The 20,175-nt window shown below is 43.9% G+C and overlaps 1 protein-coding gene across 1 annotated transcript in view; it reads left to right on the plus strand.

Annotated features, from left to right (window-relative positions):
* The window catches only part of LOC128437504 (slit homolog 1 protein), a 90,526-nt gene that overhangs the window by 64,501 nt on the left and 5,850 nt on the right, over positions 1–20,175 (plus strand). The window contains exons 29-38 of the mRNA XM_053419689.1: positions 9,566–9,705; positions 9,819–9,912; positions 10,105–10,242; positions 10,588–10,816; positions 10,963–11,093; positions 16,783–16,937; positions 17,023–17,234; positions 17,318–17,442; positions 17,587–17,795; positions 19,302–19,602. Of these exons, the coding sequence (XP_053275664.1) occupies positions 9,566–9,705; positions 9,819–9,912; positions 10,105–10,242; positions 10,588–10,816; positions 10,963–11,093; positions 16,783–16,937; positions 17,023–17,234; positions 17,318–17,442; positions 17,587–17,795; positions 19,302–19,602 (1,734 nt within the window). The remainder of the gene's footprint in view (positions 1–9,565; positions 9,706–9,818; positions 9,913–10,104; positions 10,243–10,587; positions 10,817–10,962; positions 11,094–16,782; positions 16,938–17,022; positions 17,235–17,317; positions 17,443–17,586; positions 17,796–19,301; positions 19,603–20,175) is intronic.

Genomic DNA, 20,175 nt, shown 5'->3' on the forward strand with positions numbered 1-20,175 from the left:
TACCGTGACTTTTCGTCAAACGCCATATGAATGGCGTGGCATTAAAGTTCATCAACTCGCCGTGAAACACGAAATTGCTGTAACTTCAGTGTTCATGATTTTATCTCTCTCAAACTACATGTGTGTAACAACAGCCCCCCCCTGAAGATATTCATATGGTTTTAAGAAATGGGCGTGGCAAAAAAACTGACCAGCGCCCCCTATAGGGCAACCCCGGCACTACGATGGCCGACATTTATACAAATCTATCGGGACATGTGTCGTTTCATAACAAACAAAAAAATATCTTGGATAGGTATGCTTGACCAAACAGGGAGGCCGCCATTTTGGATTAAGTGGCCATTTTTTTTCCATATTCCACATTTTTACTTGATGCACTTGTCCCAGGGCTTTCATCAGATTAACTTCAAATTAAGATCAGTGCCATCACAACAAGATGGAGATAAAAAGTGATTAAGAGATTGACCTTTCGTCACACCGTGTGACCGTGGCGTGGCGTCTTGAGTTTGATTAAACGCCATCAAAACACGAGGTTCTGTATCTCGGACATACATTGTCCAATCGAGTCCAAACTAGACATGTAACACAAGGGTGCCATCCTGATGACATCTACACAGAAATTATGACTTGAAATTACAGCGCCCCCTGGTGGCTACAGGAAGTGACATGTTTTATTCTTTGATGAACTGCTCCTGACTGCTTTAAGATATACAGCTCAAATGAGCTCAGTCAAGTCATTGAATCAAGGTCAGAATTGTGACATTTCCTCAAACCATTTAAACATTGAGGTGCGGCGAAGGATCATCCTTCGCCAAAGGACACGATGTTTTCATAAGTCCACTGTGCATTGTCCTATCACTACCAAACTTCTGTCACATGATAAGAGTACAAGCCTGAACAGCTCTATGTGTCAATATTTCCTCAGTGTCATAGCGCCACCTACTGATTATCCATGAAACAGGAAGTACTTTGTTAATCCACACTGCCTTATCCAACCGGCTCCAAACTTCTGACCTATGATCACAATCCTGATCTGAACAGCTCCATATATAAACATTAGTTCAGGGTCATAGCGCCACCTACTGATCAGTGTGAAAATTACATTGTGGTAAAATTTTCCAATTGACACGAAACTGCTCACGCTACATCAGAGCGGCTACTTGAACAGATCTATTTATTATTATTATTAGGGCCCGAGCACCGAATGGTGAGAGGCCCTATTGAATCTGTAAGGATTTTTATTATTAGGGCCCGAGCACCGAATGGTGAGAGGCCCTATTGAATCTGTAAGGATTTTTATTATTATTAGGGCCCGAGCACCGAATGGTGAGAGGCCCTATTGAATCTGTAAGGATTTTTATTATTATTATTAGGGCCCGAGCACCGAATGGTGAGAGGCCCTATTGAATCTGTAAGGATTTTTATTATTATTATTATTATTATTATTATTTCCCTTTGGGGGGCTTTTTCAGGGTCTAGACATGCTCAAAAAGTTATGAAACTTTGCAGGAAATTCAAGGTCTGCGGATATTTTAGTATTCTGGAGTAATTGGAATTGGGCGTGGCAAAATGGCTCTACAGCGCCCCCTGGAACCAGCCCCTAGGTTTCCACATAACGGATTTTCATCAAAGTCTGGATATAGGTGTATCGTGACCAGTCATGAAAAAAAGTCTCATGGAGCATTATGAAAAACGCAACAGGAAGTCCGCCATTTTGCTTTTAGTGGCCATTTTGGCAATATCCCACATTTTTACTTTTACGTACTTGTCCCAGGGCTTTCATCAGATCAACTTCAAATTCAGATGAGTGTCATCACAACAAGATGGAGATAAAAAATGATTGAGGGATTTTTTTTTTATCACACCATGTGACCGTGGCATGGCGTCAAAAATTGGTTACACGCCATCAAAACACGGGCATCTGTATCTCGGACATACATGTTCCAATCAAGTCCAAACTAGACATGTAAGACAATAGTCCCCGCCTGATGACATCTATGCATAAATGATGACTTAAAACCGCAGCGCCCCCTGGTGGCAACAGGAAATGTCTTGTTTTTTGCTTGTCTTACACTTGGATGAATTTCTCCTCATCCACTGACCTCAACCATGTCAAACTGTATCAAATGGGCCCCAAGACATTGACAATGAAGACATAAGATTACCGTGACTTTTCGTCAAACGCCATATGAATGGCGTGGCATTAAAGTTCATCAACTCGCCGTGAAACACGAAATTGCTGTAACTTCAGTGTTCATGATTCTATCTCTCTCAAACTACATGTGTGTAACAACAGCCCCCCCCTGAAGATATTCATATGGTTTTAAGAAATGGGCGTGGCAAAAAAACTGACCAGCGCCCCCTATAGGGCAACCCCGGCACTACGATGGCCGACATTTATACAAATCTATCGGGACATGTGTCGTTTCATAACAAACAAAAAAATATCTTGGATAGGTATGCTTGACCAAACAGGGAGGCCGCCATTTTGGATTAAGTGGCCATTTTTTTTCCATATTCCACATTTTTACTTGATGCACTTGTCCCAGGGCTTTCATCAGATTAACTTCAAATTAAGATCAGTGCCATCATAACAAGATGGAGATAAAAAGTGATTAAGAGATTGACCTTTCGTCACACCGTGTGACCGTGGCGTGGCGTCTTGAGTTTGATTAAACGCCATCAAAACACGAGGTTCTGTATCTCGGACATACATTGTCCAATCGAGTCCAAACTAGACATGTAAGACAAGGGTGCCATCCTGATGACATCTACACAGAAATTATGACTTGAAATTACAGCGCCCCCTGGTGGCTACAGGAAGTGACATGTTTTATACTTTGATGAACTGCTCCTGGCTGATTTACAATATACAGCTCAAATCAGATCAGTCAAGTCATTAGATCATGGTCAGAATTGTGACGTTTCCTCAAACCGTGTAAACATTGATGTGCGGCGAAGGATTTTCCTTCGCCAAAGGACACGATGTTATCATAACTCCACTGTGCATTGTCCTATCACTACAAAACTTCTGTCACATGGTCAGAGTCCAAGCCTGAACAGCTCTATGTGTCAATATTTCCTCAGTGTCATAGCGCCACCTACTGATTCGCCAGGAAACAGGAAGTACTTTGTTAATCCACTCTGCATTATCCAACCGGCTCCAAACTACTGACCTATGATCACAATACTGATCTGAACAGCTCCACATATAAATATTAGTTCAGGGTCAGAGCGCCACCTACTGATCAGTGTGAAAATTAAGTTGTGTTAACATTGTCCGATTGACACAAAATTGCTCACGCTACATCAGAGCGCCTACATGAAGAGATCTATATGTCTGTGCGTAATAATAGTGATGGCGCCACCTACTGGCAAACCTACTGCCGCAGAGCGCAAAACGCATTTAACGTGGAGAAGTGCATGCTCGATCGATGATGTGCGCTTGGTCATCGATCGCTCTCTCCACCGACCGCAACAGGCTTCAACGTGCGGGTGCTCGGGCCCGCAAGTGCTACAACGTAGCCCTAGTTAGGGCCCGAGCACCTCTGGTGAGAGGCCCTATTGAAATTGAAAGGATTATTCTGAGAATTTTTAAACATGCTCAAAAAGTTGTAAAAGTTTGCAGTAAATTAGAAAGTGGTTTAAATTTACGTATTCTGGAGTATTTGGAAATGGGCGTGGCAAAGTGGCTCAACAGCGCCACCTACGGAAAAGCCCCTCATTTAGCATTCATCGATCCTCACGAAAATCTAGACAGTTGTGTATCATGACCAGATGCACAAAAAAGCCTCAAGGACCATAATGAAAGAATTAACAGGAAGCCCGCCATTTTGGATTAAGTGGCCATTTTGGTCATATTCCATATTTTTTCTTTGATGTACTTCTCGTAGAGTTTTCACCATACCAACTTAAAATTTAGACCAGTGTCATCACAACAAAATGGAGATCAAAAGTTATTGGAAGATCAACTTTTCGTCATACCGTCTGACCGTGGCATAGCGTCAAAGTTAGATGAAACGCCATCAAAACACGAGCTTCTCTATCTCAGACATATTTGGTCCAATCAACTCCAAACTATACATGTAAGACAAGAGTCGCGACCTGAAGACATCAACACAGAAATAATGACTTAAAATCACAGCGCCTCCTGGTGGCAGCAGGAAATGTCTTGTTTTTGGAACATTTTACACTTGGATGTATTTCTCCTCATCCACTTTGTGAAACCATGTCAAACTGTGTCAAATAGGTCTCAAGACATTGATAATGTAGGCATAAGATTGCTGTGACTTTTCATCATGCGGATTATTAATGGCGTGTCATCAAAGCTCAACTCGCCATGACACACGGAATTGCTGTAACTTCCGTGTTCATGGGTCCAGCTCCCTCAAACTACATGTGTGTATCAACAGCCCACCCCTGAAGATATACAGATAGTTTTAAGGACTGGGCATGTCAAAATAACTGACTAGCGCCCCCTAAAGGGTAGCCCCGGCACTACGATTGGTCTACATCTACAAAAATCGATAGGGACAAGTGTCTTTTCATGACAAAGAAATAAGTCTCTTGGACAGATATGCTAAACCACACAGGAAGCCCGCCATTTTGGATTTGGTAGCGATTTTGGCCATATTCCACACTTTTACTTTGATGTACTTGTTGTAGAGCTTTCATCAGATCAACGTGAAATTTAGTTGAGTGTCATAACAACAAGATGGTGATGAAAAGTTATTAAAAGATATATTTCTTGTCTCACGGTGTGACCTTGGCTTGACGTCAAAGTTTGATTACACGCCATTAAAACATGAGCTTCTGTATCTTGGACATATTTGGTCCAATCCAGTCCAAACCAGACTTGTAAGACAAGAGTCGCGAACTGATGAAATCTTCAAAGACACATTGATTTAAAACGATAGCACCACCTGCTGACTGCAGAGAGTGAGGCGTTTATCCTTGCTGCAGTGCCGAAACGCTTGTAACACGGAGACGAGCGCTTGGTCATCGAACGCTCTTTCTTCACCGACCGCAACAGACTTGAAATCGCCTGTGCTCGGGCCCGTTAGTGCTACAACGTAGCCCTAGTTAGGGCCCGAGCACCGAATGGTGAGAGGCCCTATTGAATCTGTAAGGATTTTTATTATTATTATTATTATTATTATTTCCCTTTGGGGGGCTTTTTCAGGGTCTAGACATGCTCAAAAAGTTATGAAACTTTGCAGGAAATTCAAGGTCTGCGGATATTTTAGTATTCTGGAGTAATTGGAATTGGGCGTGGCAAAATGGCTCTACAGCGCCCCCTGGAACCAGCCCCTAGGTTTCCACATAACGGATTTTCATCAAAATCTGGATATAGGTGTATCGTGACCAGTCATGAAAAAAAGTCTCATGGAGCATTATGAAAAACGCAACAGGAAGTCCGCCATTTTGCTTTTAGTGGCCATTTTGGCAATATCCCACATTTTTACTTTTACGTACTTGTCCCAGGGCTTTCATCAGATCAACTTCAAATTCAGATGAGTGTCATCACAACAAGATGGAGATAAAAAATGATTGAGGGATTTTTTTTTTATCACACCGTGTGACCGTGGCATGGCGTTAAAAATTGGTTACACGCCATCAAAACACGGGCATCTGTATCTCGGACATACATGTTCCAATCAAGTCCAAACTAGACATGTAAGACAATAGTCCCCGCCTGATGACATCTATGCATAAATGATGACTTAAAACCGCAGCGCCCCCTGGTGGCAACAGGAAATGTCTTGTTTTTTGCTTGTCTTACACTTGGATGAATTTCTCCTCATCCACTGACCTCAACCATGTCAAACTGTATCAAATGGGTCCCAAGACATTGACAATGAAGACATAAGATTACCGTGACTTTTCGTCAAACGCCATATGAATGGCGTGGCATTAAAGTTCATCAACTCGCCGTGAAACACGAAATTGCTGTAACTTCAGTGTTCATGATTCTATCTCTCTCAAACTACATGTGTGTAACAACAGCCCCCCCCTGAAGATATTCATATGGTTTTAAGAAATGGGCATGGCAAAAAAACTGACCAGCGCCCCCTATAGGGCAACCCCGGCACTACGATGGCCGACATTTATACAAATCTATCGGGACATGTGTCGTTTCATAACAAACAAAAAAATATCTTGGATAGGTATGCTTGACCAAACAGGGAGGCCGCCATTTTGGATTAAGTGGCCATTTTTTTTCCATATTCCACATTTTTACTTGATGCACTTGTCCCAGGGCTTTCATCAGATTAACTTCAAATTAAGATCAGTGCCATCACAACAAGATGGAGATAAAAAGTGATTAAGAGATTGACCTTTCGTCACACCGTGTGACCGTGGCGTGGCGTCTTGAGTTTGATTAAACGCCATCAAAACACGAGGTTCTGTATCTCGGACATACATTGTCCAATCGAGTCCAAACTAGACATGTAAGACAAGGGTGCCATCCTGATGACATCTACACAGAAATTATGACTTGAAATTACAGCGCCCCCTGGTGGCTACAGGAAGTGACATGTTTTATACTTTGATGAACTGCTCCTGGCTGATTTACAATATACAGCTCAAATCAGATCAGTCAAGTCATTAGATCATGGTCAGAATTGTGACGTTTCCTCAAACCGTGTAAACATTGATGTGCGGCGAAGGATTTTCCTTCGCCAAAGGACACGATGTTATCATAACTCCACTGTGCATTGTCCTATCACTACCAAACTTCTGTCACATGATAAGAGTACAAGCCTGAACAGCTCTATGTGTCAATATTTCCTCAGTGTCATAGCGCCACCTACTGATTCGCCAGGAAACAGGAAGTACTTTGTTAATCCACACTGCCTTATCCAACCTGCTCCAAACTTCTGACCTATGATCACAATCCTGATCTGAACAGCTCCATATATAAACATTAGTTCACGGTCATAGCGCCACCTACTGATCAGTGTGAAAATTACATTGTGGTAAAATTTTCCAATTGACACGAAACTGCTCACGCTACATCAGAGCGGCTACTTGAACAGATCTATAAGTCTGTGTGTAATAATAGTGATGGCGCCACCTACTGGCAAACCTACTGCCGCAGAGCGCAAAACGCATGCAACGTGGAGAAGTGCATGCTCGATCGATGATGTGCGCTTGGTCATCGATCGCTCTCTCCACCGACCGCAACAGGCTTCAACGTGCGGGTGCTCGGGCCCGCAAGTGCTACAACGTAGCCCTAGTTATTATTATTTCCCTTTGGGGGGCTTTTTCAGGGTCTAGACATGCTCAAAAAGTTATGAAACTTTGCAGGAAATTCAAGGTCTGCGGATATTTTAGTATTCTGGAGTAATTGGAATTGGGCGTGGCAAAATGGCTCTACAGCGCCCCCTGGAACCAGCCCCTAGGTTTCCACATAACGGATTTTCATCAAAATCTGGATATAGGTGTATCGTGACCAGTCATGAAAAAAAGTCTCATGGAGCATTATGAAAAACGCAACAGGAAGTCCGCCATTTTGCTTTTAGTGGCCATTTTGGCAATATCCCACATTTTTACTTTTACGTACTTGTCCCAGGGCTTTCATCAGATCAACTTCAAATTCAGATGAGTGTCATCACAACAAGATGGAGATAAAAAATGATTGAGGGATTTTTTTTTTATCACACCGTGTGACCGTGGCATGGCGTTAAAAATTGGTTACACGCCATCAAAACACGGGCATCTGTATCTCGGACATACATGTTCCAATCAAGTCCAAACTAGACATGTAAGACAATAGTCCCCGCCTGATGACATCTATGCATAAATGATGACTTAAAACCGCAGCGCCCCCTGGTGGCAACAGGAAATGTCTTGTTTTTTGCTTGTCTTACACTTGGATGAATTTCTCCTCATCCACTGACCTCAACCATGTCAAACTGTATCAAATGGGTCCCAAGACATTGACAATGAAGACATAAGATTACCGTGACTTTTCGTCAAACGCCATATGAATGGCGTGGCATTAAAGTTCATCAACTCGCCGTGAAACACGAAATTGCTGTAACTTCAGTGTTCATGATTCTATCTCTCTCAAACTACATGTGTGTAACAACAGCCCCCCCCTGAAGATATTCATATGGTTTTAAGAAATGGGCGTGGCAAAAAAACTGACCAGCGCCCCCTATAGGGCAACCCCGGCACTACGATGGCCGACATTTATACAAATCTATCGGGACATGTGTCGTTTCATAACAAACAAAAAAATATCTTGGATAGGTATGCTTGACCAAACAGGGAGGCCGCCATTTTGGATTAAGTGGCCATTTTTTTTCCATATTCCACATTTTTACTTGATGCACTTGTCCCAGGGCTTTCATCAGATTAACTTCAAATTAAGATCAGTGCCATCACAACAAGATGGAGATAAAAAGTGATTAAGAGATTGACCTTTCGTCACACCGTGTGACCGTGGCGTGGCGTCTTGAGTTTGATTAAACGCCATCAAAACACGAGGTTCTGTATCTCGGACATACATTGTCCAATCGAGTCCAAACTAGACATGTAAGACAAGGGTGCCATCCTGATGACATCTACACAGAAATTATGACTTGAAATTACAGCGCCCCCTGGTGGCTACAGGAAGTGACATGTTTTATACTTTGATGAACTGCTCCTGGCTGATTTACAATATACAGCTCAAATCAGATCAGTCAAGTCATTAGATCATGGTCAGAATTGTGACGTTTCCTCAAACCGTGTAAACATTGATGTGCGGCGAAGGATTTTCCTTCGCCAAAGGACACGATGTTATCATAACTCCACTGTGCATTGTCCTATCACTACAAAACTTCTGTCACATGGTCAGAGTCCAAGCCTGAACAGCTCTATGTGTCAATATTTCCTCAGTGTCATAGCGCCACCTACTGATTCGCCAGGAAACAGGAAGTACTTTGTTAATCCACTCTGCATTATCCAACCGGCTCCAAACTACTGACCTATGATCACAATCCTGAATAGAACAGCTCCATATATGAATATTAGTTCAGGATCATAGCGCCACCTATTGATCAGTGTGAAAATTAAGTTGCGGAAACATTGTCCAATTGACACAAAATTTCTCACGCTACATCAGAGCGCCTACTTGAACAGATATATATGTCTGTGCGTAATAATAGTGATGGCGCCACCTACTGGCAAACCTACTGCCGCAGAGCGCAAAACGCATGCAACGTGGAGAAGTGCATGCTCGATCGATGATGTGCGCTTGGTCATCGATCGCTCTCTCCACCGACCGCAACAGGCTTCAACGTGCGGGTGCTCGGGCCCGCAAGTGCTACAACGTAGCCCTAGTTTTAGTTTATGTTTTATAAATAGTAAAAATCCTCCACAGCTCCACATGATCCTCAGAATCAGGACTTTGAGTTTGTGTCCGATTATCAACGATCAGATTGTTCTGGATTCTGGATCCTGAAGAAATTACAACTTGATTCTCACAACTCGTTGGATCACGACTTTGTTTGTCAGATTTCTTCTTCTTCATTATCTCCCTGAAGTAGTTGTCGGTTTGTTTTTCATTGCACAGCTGCGCGTGTGCGTTCGGTTTCCACGCCACGTTCTGCGAGGTGAACGTGGACGACTGTCAGGACCATGGTTGTGAGAACGGCGCCACCTGTGTGGACGGAGTCGGGAACTACACCTGCTTGTGTTCTCCTGACTACACAGGTATCAGCTCCATTCATTTTCCTCTTATCACAGAAGAACCCAGTGGATCTGACACTGACGGGAGAAAAGAGCTGCTTCATGTTCAAACTGTTTCTATCATCCTCGTCACTCAGGTCTGTTTTGTGAAGAAGAGGAGGGGGGGTGTTCTCCGGGGAGAAACCCCTGTCAGCATCAGTCCACCTGCGTCAGCTCCCCCACAGGCTCCAGGTGACAGCACACACACATCATGGGTTCTCCACCCAAACCTTAAACACACAATCAAGATCCAAGACGACAAGACTGACAAATACAAACTAGGGTTAGCAGAACTGTGTTGACTGAATCATGTGTCGTGTTATCTGTGTGTTTGTACATGTGTGTGTGTGTGTGTGTGTGTGTGTCTCTGTGTGTGTGTTCCAGGTGTGTGTGTATCCCCGGCTGGGTGGGGCCGGACTGCAGTATAGATTATAACGAGTGTGTGGATCATCGCTGTCAGAACGGAGCTCAGTGCGTCGACCATCTGGACGGTTACAGCTGCGTCTGTCCTCAGGGATACAGGTACTGGGAACACTGGGAGTGCTGGGAATGTCGGAGGTACAGAAACTGTACCTGGGAAACTGGGATTACTGGGAAAAACAGGGAACACAGAAGAGGAATCTTGATTTAAGATCAGGGAAACATGCATCATATAGTGATGGTGATCTAAAGTAACAGAATTATAATGAAAAATAACCTTAGATTAATACCTGATCTAATTAATATAATATTTACATGATAATATGCACGAAACAATATGACCAAGATTTGCACAAGCTTGAAAAGGATGTTGACAAAGTTCCTTATGAAACAACTTTATAAAAGAAATCATCTTGACACTTGTGATACTTGTGATGTCATCATCAGTGGACAGTTCTGTGAGGTGGCCCTTGTCCCCCCGTCCCCGTGCCAGCTGGCTAGTTGTCAGAACGGCGCCCCCTGCCTGGAGGGGACGGGCACGGCCGAGTGTCAGTGCCCCCCCGGCTTCGAGGGTCAGAGCTGTGAGAAGCTGGTGAGCGTCAACTTCGTGGACAGAGACTCGTACGTCGAGCTTCAAGACGTCAAGAACTGGCCCCAGGCCAACATCTCCCTGCAGGTGAGGACACACACACACACACACACACACAGACACACACACAGACACACACACTCACACACACACACACACACACACACACACACACAGACACACACAATAAAAATGATATCCCACATGTCAATACTCTGGTGTGTGTGTTGCAGGTGTCGACAGCAGAGGACAACGGCATCCTGCTCTATAACGGAGACAATGAACCTATCGCTGTTGAGCTTCATCAGGGTCACGTCAGGGTCACGTATGATCCCGGGAACCAGCCTGCGACCACTATTTACAGGTACACACACACACACACACACACACACACACACACACACACACACACTGCATCCAGTTGATATTCTTCTGTGTTCCTGCTGCTCTTCATCCTTCAGTCCAAAGAGACTGATCATCAGGATGTTTTGTCTCTGCATGTTTGTCTCTGGATGTTTGTCTCTGGATGTTTTGTCTCTGGATGTTTTGTCTCTGGATGTTTGTCTCTGGATGTTTGTCTCTGGATGTTTGTCTCTGGATGTTTTGTCTCTGGATGTTTGTCTCTAGATGTTTGTCTCTGGATGTTTTGTCACTGGATGTTTGTCTCTGGATGTTTTGTCTCTGGATGTTTGTCTCTGGATGTTTTGTCTCTGGATGTTTGTCTCTAGATGTTTGTCTCTGGATGTTTTGTCACTGGATGTTTGTCTCTAGATGTTTTGTCTCTGGATGTTTGTCTCTGGATGTTTGTCTCTAGATGTTTTGTCTCTGCATGTTTGTCTCTGGATGTTTGTCTCTAGATGTTTGTCTCTGGATGTTTGTCTCTGGATGTTTTGTCACTGGATGTTTGTCTCTAGATGTTTTGTCTCTGCATGTTTGTCTCTGGATGTTTGTCTCTAGATGTTTGTCTCTGGATGTTTGTCTCTGGATGTTTGTCTCTAGATGTTTTGTCTCTGCATGTTTGTCTCTGGATGTTTGTCTCTAGATGTTTTGTCTCTGCATGTTTGTCTCTGGATGTTTGTCTCTAGATGTTTGTCTCTGGATGTTTGTCTCTGGATGTTTTGTCTCTGGATGTTTATCTCTGAATGTTTGTCTCTGAATGTTTGTCTCTGGATGTTTTTCTCTGGATGTTTTGTCTCTGGATGTTTGTCTCTAGAGTTTGTCTCTAGAGACAAACATCCAGAGACAAATATCCAGAGACAAACATCTAGAGACAAACATCTCTGGATGTTTGTCTCTGGATGTTTTGTCTCTAGATGTTTGTCTCTGGATGTTTGTCTCTGGATGTTTGTCTCTGGATGTTTTGTCTCTGGATGTTTTGTCTCTGGATGTTTGTCTCTGGATGTTTGTCTCTGGATGTTTGTCTCTGGATGTTTTGTCTCTGGATGTTTGTCTCTAGATGTTTGTCTCTGGATGTTTTGTCACTGGATGTTTGTCTCTGGATGTTTTGTCTCTGGATGTTTGTCTCTGGATGTTTTGTCTCTGGATGTTTGTCTCTAGATGTTTGTCTCTGGATGTTTTGTCACTGGATGTTTGTCTCTAGATGTTTTGTCTCTGGATGTTTGTCTCTGGATGTTTGTCTCTAGATGTTTTGTCTCTGCATGTTTGTCTCTGGATGTTTGTCTCTAGATGTTTGTCTCTGGATGTTTGTCTCTGGATGTTTTGTCACTGGATGTTTGTCTCTAGATGTTTTGTCTCTGCATGTTTGTCTCTGGATGTTTGTCTCTAGATGTTTGTCTCTGGATGTTTGTCTCTGGATGTTTGTCTCTAGATGTTTTGTCTCTGCATGTTTGTCTCTGGATGTTTGTCTCTAGATGTTTTGTCTCTGCATGTTTGTCTCTGGATGTTTGTCTCTAGATGTTTGTCTCTGGATGTTTGTCTCTGGATGTTTTGTCTCTGGATGTTTATCTCTGAATGTTTGTCTCTGAATGTTTGTCTCTGGATGTTTTTCTCTGGATGTTTTGTCTCTGGATGTTTGTCTCTAGAGTTTGTCTCTAGAGACAAACATCCAGAGACAAATATCCAGAGACAAACATCTAGAGACAAACATCTCTGGATGTTTGTCTCTGGATGTTTTGTCTCTAGATGTTTGTCTCTAGATGTTTGTCTCTGGATGTTTGTCTCTGGATGTTTTGTCTCTGGATGTTTGTCTCTGGATGTTTGTCACTGGATGTTTGTCTCTGGATGTTTGTCTCTGGATGTTTGTCTCTAGATGTTTGTCTCTAGATGTTTGTCTCTGGATGTTTGTCTCTGGATGTTTTGTCTCTGGATGTTTGTCTCTGGATGTTTTTCTCTGGATGTTTTGTCTCTGGATGTTTGTCTCTGGATGTTTGTCTCTGGATGTTTGTCTCTAGATGTTTGTCTCTAGATGTTTGTCTCTGGATGTTTGTCTCTGGATGTTTTGTCTCTGGATGTTTGTCTCTGAATGTTTGTCTCTGGATGTTTTGTCTCTGGATGTTTGTCTCTGAATGTTTGTCTCTGGATGTTTGTCTCTGGATGTTTTTCTCTGGATGTTTTGTCTCTGGATGTTTGTCTCTGGATGTTTGTCTCTAGATGTTTTGTCTCTGGATGTTTGTCTCTGGATGTTTGTCTCTGGATGTTTTGTCTCTGGATGTTTTGTCTCTAGATGTTTGTCTCTGGATGTTTGTCTCTGGATGTTTTGTCTCTGGATGTTTTGTCACTGGATGTTTGTCTCTGGATGTTTGTCTCTGGATGTTTGTCTCTAGATGTTTGTCTCTAGATGTTTTGTCTCTGGATGTTTGTCTCTGGATGTTTGTCACTGGATGTTTGTCTCTGGATGTTTGTCTCTGGATGTTTGTCTCTAGATGTTTGTCTCTAGATGTTTGTCTCTGGATGTTTGTCTCTGGATGTTTTGTCTCTGGATGTTTGTCTCTGGATGTTTTTCTCTGGATGTTTTGTCTCTAGATGTTTGTCTCTAGATGTTTGTCTCTGGATGTTTGTCTCTGGATGTTTTGTCTCTGGATGTTTGTCTCTGGATGTTTGTCACTGGATGTTTGTCTCTGGATGTTTGTCTCTGGATGTTTGTCTCTAGATGTTTGTCTCTAGATGTTTGTCTCTGGATGTTTGTCTCTGGATGTTTTGTCTCTGGATGTTTGTCTCTGGATGTTTTTCTCTGGATGTTTTGTCTCTGGATGTTTGTCTCTGGATGTTTGTCTCTGGATGTTTGTCTCTAGATGTTTGTCTCTAGATGTTTGTCTCTGGATGTTTGTCTCTGGATGTTTTGTCTCTGGATGTTTGTCTCTGAATGTTTGTCTCTGGATGTTTTGTCTCTGGATGTTTGTCTCTGAATGTTTGTCTCTGGATGTTTGTCTCTGGATGTTTTTCTCTGGATGTTTTGTCTCTGGATGTTTGTCTCTGGATGTTTGTCTCTAGATGTTTTGTCTCTGGATGTTTTACTCTGGATGTTTGTCTCTGGATGTTTTGTCTCTGGATGTTTTGTCTCTAGATGTTTGTCTCTGGATGTTTGTCTCTGGATGTTTTGTCTCTGGATGTTTTGTCACTGGATGTTTGTCTCTGGATGTTTGTCTCTGGATGTTTGTCTCTAGATGTTTGTCTCTAGATGTTTGTCTCTAGATGTTTTGTCTCTGGATGTTTGTCTCTGAATGTTTGTCTCTGGATGTTTTGTCTCTGGATGTTTGTCTCTGAATGTTTGTCTCTGAATGTTTGTCTCTGGATGTTTTTCTCTGGATGTTTTGTCTCTGGATGTTTGTCTCTGGATGTTTGTCTCTAGATGTTCTGTCTCTGGATGTTTGTCTCTGAATGTTTGTCTCTGGATGTTTTGTCTCTGGATGTTTGTCTCTGAATGTTTGTCTCTGGATGTTTGTCTCTGGATGTTTTTCTCTGGATGTTTTGTCTCTGGATGTTTGTCTCTGGATGTTTGTCTCTAGATGTTTTGTCTCTGGATGTTTTACTCTGGATGTTTGTCTCTGGATGTTTTGTCTCTGGATGTTTTGTCTCTAGATGTTTGTCTCTGGATGTTTGTCTCTGGATGTTTTGTCTCTGGATGTTTTGTCACTGGATGTTTGTCTCTGGATGTTTGTCTCTGGATGTTTGTCTCTAGATGTTTGTCTCTAGATGTTTGTCTCTAGATGTTTTGTCTCTGGATGTTTGTCTCTGAATGTTTGTCTCTGGATGTTTTGTCTCTGGATGTTTGTCTCTGAATGTTTGTCTCTGAATGTTTGTCTCTGGATGTTTTTCTCTGGATGTTTTGTCTCTGGATGTTTGTCTCTGGATGTTTGTCTCTAGATGTTCTGTCTCTGGATGTTTGTCTCTGAATGTTTGTCTCTGGATGTTTGTCTCTGGATGTTTTGTCTCTGGATGTTTGTCTCTGGATGTTTGTCTCTGGATGTTTGTCTCTAGATGTTTGTCTCTGGATGTTTGTCTCTGGATGTTTGTCTCTGGATGTTTTTCTCTGGATGTTTTGTCTCTGGATGTTTGTCTCTGGATGTTTGTCTCTGGATGTTTGTCTCTAGATGTTTGTCTCTAGATGTTTGTCTCTGGATGTTTGTCTCTGGATGTTTTGTCTCTGGATGTTTGTCTCTGAATGTTTGTCTCTGGATGTTTTGTCTCTGGATGTTTGTCTCTGAATGTTTTATCTCTGGATGTTTGTCTCTGGATGTTTGTCTCTAGATGTTTGTCTCTAGATGTTTGTCTCTGGATGTTTTTCTCTGGATGTTTTGTCTCTGGATGTTTGTCTCTGGATGTTTGTCTCTGGATGTTTTATCTCTGGATGTTTGTCTCTGGATGTTTGTCTCTGGATGTTTGTCTCTAGATGTTTTGTCTCTGGATGTTTGTCTCTGGATGTTTGTCTCTGAATGTTTGTCTCTGGATGTTTGTCTCTAGATGTTTGTCTCTGGATGTTTTGTCTCTGGATGTTTGTGTCTGGATGTTTGTCTCTGGATGTTTGTCTCTAGATGTTTGTCTCTAGATGTTTGTCTCTGGATGTTTGTCTCTGGATGTTTTGTCTCTGGATGTTTGTCTCTGAATGTTTGTCTCTGGATGTTTTGTCTCTGGATGTTTGTCTCTGAATGTTTGTCTCTGAATGTTTGTCTCTGGATGTTTGTCTCTGGATGTTTGTCTCTAGATGTTTGTCTCTAGATGTTTGTCTCTGGATGTTTGTCTCTGGATGTTTTGTCTCTGGATGTTTGTCTCTGAATGTTTGTCTCTGGATGTTTTGTCTCTGGATGTTTGTCTCTGGATGTATGTCTCTGGATGTTTGTCTCTGAATGTTTGTCTCTGAATGTTTGTCTCTGAATGTTTGTCTCTGGATGTTTTGTCTCTGGATGTTTTGTCTCTGGATGTTTGTCTCTGAATGTTTGTCTCTGAATGTTTGTCTCTGGATGTTTGTCTCTGGATGTTTGTCTCTAGATGTTTGTCTCTGGATGTTTGTCTCTGGATGTTTGTCTCTGGATGTTTTGTCTCTGGATGTTTTGTCTCTGGATGTTTGTCTCTGAATGTTTGTCTCTGAATGTTTGTCTCTGGATGTTTGTCTCTGGATGTTTGTCTCTAGATGTTTGTCTCTGGATGTTTGTCTCTGGATGTTTGTCTCTGGATGTTTTGTCTCTGGATGTTTGTCTCTAGATGTTTGTCTCTGGATGTTTGTCTCTGGATGTTTGTCTCTGGATGTTTGTCTCTGAATGTTTGTCTCTGGATGTTTGTCTCTGGATGTTTGTCTCTAGATGTTTGTCTCTGGATGTTTGTCTCTGGATGTTTGTCTCTGGATGTTTGTCTCTGGATGTTTTGTCTCTGGATGTATGTCTCTGGATGTTTGTCTCTGAATGTTTGTCTCTGAATGTTTGTCTCTGAATGTTTGTCTCTGGATGTTTTGTCTCTGGATGTTTGTCTCTGGATGTTTGTCTCTGGATGTTTGTCTCTGGATGTCTTGTCACTAGATGTTTGTCTCTAGATGTTTGTCTCTGGATGTTTGTCTCTGGATGTTTGTCTCTGGCGGTGACTCTTCCTCCCTCTGCGCTCAGCACTGAGACGGTGAACGACGGGCACTTCCACACCGTGGAGCTGGTGACCTTCAACCGGATGGTGAACTTGTCGGTGGACGGAGGAGAGCCGACCACTCTGGACAGTCAGGGGCGGAGCCAGCTGGTGACGGGGGAGGCTCCTCTGTACGTGGGAGGTAAGAGCCGAGGTGGAGGCAGACACGTGATCTCAGTGAACCTGATCCATCACACGACAGATACATGGATGTTGTGTGTGTCCAGGTTTGCCGGAGCAGGCGATGCCGGCGTCTCTGGGTCTGTCCTCTCAGACCCTCAACACGTCCAGCTTCCACGGCTGCATCAGGAACCTGTACATCAACCAGGAGCTGCAGGACTTCACCCGCAGCCACATGAAGCCCGGCGTGGTCCCGGGCTGCCAGGCCTGCCGCAAGCTCCTCTGCCTCCACGGCCTGTGCCGACCGGACACTGCGCAGGTAGGAGACGGACAGCACCATGTCCACACTGTGCATTAACGTCTCAGTGGGACATGAGGTAGTAAACGTGTCCCCCGTCACAGGGTCCTCAGTGTCACTGTCAGACAGGCTGGACGGGACAACACTGTGACCAGCCAATCGCAGGAGCCCTTACTGGACCGGAGGTTGTCGCCACCGCAACCAGCGTCCACCCGTGTGAAGGCAACAAGTGAGACAGTCCTGTTCTGTCTTTCAGAGACATGTCACATGTTGCACTTTACACAGAAACTCCTCAATTTGACCTTTATGAATCATATTTAATGTCGAGGCTTCGCCGCGTCACTGACTCGTCTGCGTGTGTGTCTGCGTCCAGGTGCGTGAGCGGCGTGTGCACCGAGCTGGACGCGCACACGTACCGCTGCGACTGCCAGGAGGGATATCACGGTGCTCTGTGCAACCTGCAGGGGGCGCCAGAGGCGTCCTGCCAGGGTCTGCAGTGTCTGCACGGACAGTGTGAGGAGACGGAGGGGGGGCAGCGCTGCGTCTGCCAGGAGGGATTCACCGGAGAGAGCTGCGCCACAGGTGAGGGGGGGGGGGGGGGGTCACTACTCCAGACGGTCACTACACTGCTTTACAACCCCGACTGTAAATAAAGATGGACGACGGTGTCTCCACCTCCTCAAACTGTCCAGACATGAAGGCAGAATGTCCCGGTCATAGATATAGATATAAAGGCTAGATGTCTCGTCCGCGTTTCCGACCAGCAGAGTCGAACGTCCGAAACATGGCGGCCATCTTGCCACAGGGCGGCTCGCCCACCCATAACATTGTGTTGGTAGTGAAACATGTACTTTTTAAATAAAATAAAATAAAATAATTCTTGATGTATATTTGTAAAGGGAAATCTTGTACATATTTAAGAACATTATAAAAATTTTGGGAAAATAACATAATTATTCATAAGTATGCAGTGTCATAACTACATCTCTGACGTTTATAAAAAAACAAACCGTTTAAAAATCGGTTGAAAATTGAACAAGTTATTGTTATTTAAAAAGTACATGTACCACTACAACACAATGTTATGGGTGAGCGAGCTGCCTGAGGCAAGATGGCCGCCATGTGCGGACGTTCGACTCCATTGGGCGAGACATCTAGCCTTTATATATATATCTATGATCCCAGTGATGAACGCTGAACTCCACCAGGGGGCGATCAAGACGCTTTGGCTTCACTTATTTGGAGCTGTCACATCATCCATCTTTATCTACAGTCCAGGTGTCGACGCCCATCTTTGTTCCCGGAGCTTTTTATTCCTGTTATTACGAAATGATCCGACCAAAAGAAAATCACATTCATGCTGAAACTTTATTTTGAAAATACACATTCACATTTTCTATGTTTTGTGACGACAAAAGTTAAACAAAAGTGCTTATTTCACACTGATGTCGTGTCTCTGATCCGAGGTCAGTTCACTTTGTCAGATCTGTCGCAGCTTTGTGTCGAAAACAAAGACAAAACGTGCGTTCAGTCAAATTGGAGTTGTTTTTGTTTTTGTTTGCGTTTGATTCGTCGTCTTCGTGTCTTCAGCTGTTTCCTCGTCAGACTCTCGTTCACGTGTGCAGAGAGCATGTGGGCGAGCGGTGAGATGCTGTCAGAGTCGATCTCAGCTGTTGTTGCTGCTTCGTGACACTTTTATAATGAGACGATGAATCCACGACACATCGTGAAATGGATCAAAGTTTTCAACCAGTTATTGTCAACAGGTCAACAGGTCGTCTTCCTCTTCTTAACTAATTAGTTTGTTTGTCTCTCAGGTTCTAATTTAGGTTTTAGTCGCTGAAGAAAACTGTAAAACATTCAGTTATCAAGTTGGTTTATTATTAGATATATTTTATACTTTATTGTTTATAGATATCGTTTGTACTTCACGTGTTATTTGATCATCCTGACAATTTGTTTACGTTGATTTGGTTTGAACCTAACTCCGCCCCCCCCAGGAAACAACAACACTATCTGTGGTCGCAAAAAAAGGAAAAACATGGACTTACATATTAATAAATATTATATTGTGTTTCCCGCCCTCAGAGTCTCCGTGTCGTGGTGAGCCGGTGAGGGATTTCCACCGGCTGCAGCGCGGCACCGTCCTCTGCCAGACGTCCAAAACCTTCTCCTGGGTGGAGTGTCGGGGTCGATGCCAGGCTGGGGCCGGGCCGGGGGCCGGGCCGGGAGCCGGGCCGGGAGCCGGGCCGGGGGCCGGGCCGGGGGCCACCGGCGCCCCCTGCTGTGCTCCTCTGAGGGTGCGGCGCCGGCGGCTCCCCTTCGAGTGCGACGACGGGACCTCGTTCACACAGGACGTGGAGAAGCCTGTGGAGTGTGGCTGCAAGGAGTGTGTGTAGTGCTGTGGGTGGTGCGCACATGCAGACACACACACACACTCACACACACACATAAACACAAGCTGAAGAGGTACACACACTGTAGGGACTCTCACTGATGGACGGAGGTTGTCGGTGGTGTTTGTTTTGTGTGTTTTTTGCGCACAGACGCAGTTTTGTAACATAAGACAGTTCTTCCCTCCTGAGACATCAACGAGTCAACCTCATCATCTTCATCATCATCGTCCTCCTCCTCCTCCTCTTCCTCCTCCTCTTCCTCTTCCTCGCCAGCTGCAGAGGAACCTGTGAGATAACTACCTAACTCCGGCTCATTACCGATCCTCACGCCTCCGCACGCCTTCTGTGTGTCTGTGAAGTGTGGCCGCGCCTCCTCCCCTCAGTCGACTCGACACAGGAAACAAAGACACGAGTCCGAGGCTCCTTCCTTTGAGAACTGAAACATCTGGCGTCCACACTTTGAAACGTAGAAGTTTGGAAACACAGCTGATCTCGTTTCAGTTTGGACGAACAGAAACTGAGGAGTTTGGAAACGATGACATAGACACTAACAGTTCACTTCTGTA

The sequence above is a fragment of the Pleuronectes platessa genome, chromosome 3 (genome assembly GCF_947347685.1).
Source record: "Pleuronectes platessa chromosome 3, fPlePla1.1, whole genome shotgun sequence".
Lineage (NCBI taxonomy): Eukaryota > Metazoa > Chordata > Actinopteri > Pleuronectiformes > Pleuronectidae > Pleuronectes > Pleuronectes platessa.